The sequence below is a fragment of the Alternaria arborescens genome, assembly GCF_004154835.1.
Source record: "Alternaria arborescens strain FERA 675 chromosome Unknown contig_218, whole genome shotgun sequence".
NCBI lineage: Eukaryota > Fungi > Ascomycota > Dothideomycetes > Pleosporales > Pleosporaceae > Alternaria > Alternaria arborescens.
The window spans coordinates 1-1,783 of NW_021168073.1; the positions used below are offsets into that span (position 1 = coordinate 1).

Below are 1,783 nucleotides of genomic sequence, written 5' to 3' on the forward strand. Positions count from 1 at the left end.
TAAGCTAGGCGCCCTAGTTTGCGGCCACCCCTAGTTTGCGGCCACCGTGCGCGAAGGCGCGCCCTCCGCTCAACACGCGATAACTCAACAACAGCGCTTATATTTGAAACTGTGTACACATAGATGCTAGGGTATGAGCTGCAGCTTGAGCTGCAGCAGCTTTTGCAGCCTTCTCAGTCTTCTTTGTTGATGCCTGCTCAGCTTGAGCTGCTGCTTTATCTATAGCAGCTTTAATACTCTTAGCATTGCTAAAGCGCTCATTTGGATTAACTCTAATTCTCTTTCTTGTCTCTGTACCCTGGAGTTGATCTAGTTGATGTTTCAAGCATTGAACCTTTGCCTCTAGTTGAGCTGAGTACGCACTTGACAAGGAGATAGCCTTGCCTACCTTGCCTAGCACTAGACGTGTGCTCCGAGAGAGGGGTTCTGACTGTAGGAGCTGCTGTTGAGCTTGATATACATCCTGAGCTCTCTTCGGGGTTGAGAAGAGTAGATCTGTAGAAGATTGTTGCTGTGTAGGTGGTGGAGGAGTGATTGGACGTGCAGAAACCTGAGAGGAGTGAATGACTACACTAGGGTTGTATGGGCATATGCCTGTAGCTCTCCAACCAGCTCGAATCACACGCTCAGACAGGCCTATCTCTCGCGCATGATAGTATGATGATATAAAGCGCTCCTTCTTGACAGGAGCTGCATCATTAAGAGCAGACAGAGCTCTAATCTCAGCTCTATATCCTGACTTAAGTACGCTAAAAGGAGCTAGGTCCAGAGGCTGCAGGACATGAGAGGCGTGAGGAGGGAGATACAGAGTCCATATTCTGTGCTGACGGCAGAGTAGCATGAACTCAATATCGACGTGAGACCCGTGGCCATCAAGTATAAGTATCCTCCATCGATTTCCATTAGGCTGAGTCTCTAGGATAAATATACTCCTTAGCCACTCAGATCCTATCTTATGCGAGGTCCATCCGTTCTTAGAGGTAGTATATAACCAGTCTAGCACTAATCTGGATAGAAACCACGTTGTTTGTAGGCTCTGTCCCTTGAAGATCACCATACACCTAAGTTTGCGCCCAGCCGCTGAGACTGTCTCAAGGATTGATACCCACTCACGATCGCCTGGAGTTTTCACGTAAGCCTTACGCTTGCCAGCTCGTGCGATCACCTGAGAGTTTGTACATACTCCTAGTGCGATGCCAGTCTCATCCATATTCCATATATCCTCCACCCGTATATTAAGCTCAATCCGAGTCCTGTGGAAGAGCTCAAGGAACGCTAGGATCTGATCAGGAGTCGCAGCCTCGGCCCTCGAGGCCTCAATCGATCGTCCGACAATGCTTGCAACTCGAGGTTGACGGGTGAGGAAGGAGGATATCCATCGCTGGCCGAGAGGCTCGTGGTCGCCGCCGAGCTTTAATATCCGAGTCGCCATCTCACGTACACGCGCATGAGATGGAGGTAGAGATCGCGCATCCTCCTCAAGTATCCAATCAACTATAAAACTCTCTTGTTCTGGGGTTAATCGCTGCTGTTGCTGGTGAGCTATCGCGTGTGGAACGCTGCCCTGCAGCCTGCGCTGAATTGAGGTTCGAGGAACTGCCCAGGCCTTAGCAGCTGCCCTCTGACTTGTAAAAACACCTGATTCGAGATCGCGAATGGCGCCTTGTAGAGCCTCCTCATGAGGATCCATATTGAGTACGGCGTTGTTGAGTTATCGCGTGTTGAGCGGAGGGCGCGCCTTCGCGCACGGTGGCCGCAAACTAGGGGTGGCCGCAAACTAGGG

The 1,783-nt window shown here is 50.7% G+C and overlaps 1 protein-coding gene across 1 annotated transcript; it reads right to left on the minus strand.

Moving 5' to 3' along the window:
• Positions 1–97: 97 nt before the first annotated feature.
• AA0111_g12886 (hypothetical protein) lies at positions 98–1,690 on the minus strand (the record flags this gene model as incomplete). Its single annotated transcript, XM_028646920.1, has 1 exon — positions 98–1,690. The coding sequence occupies one exon, from the start codon at positions 1,688–1,690 to the stop codon at positions 98–100; it is 1,593 nt and encodes a 530-aa protein (XP_028499509.1).
• Positions 1,691–1,783: the final 93 nt, after the last annotated feature.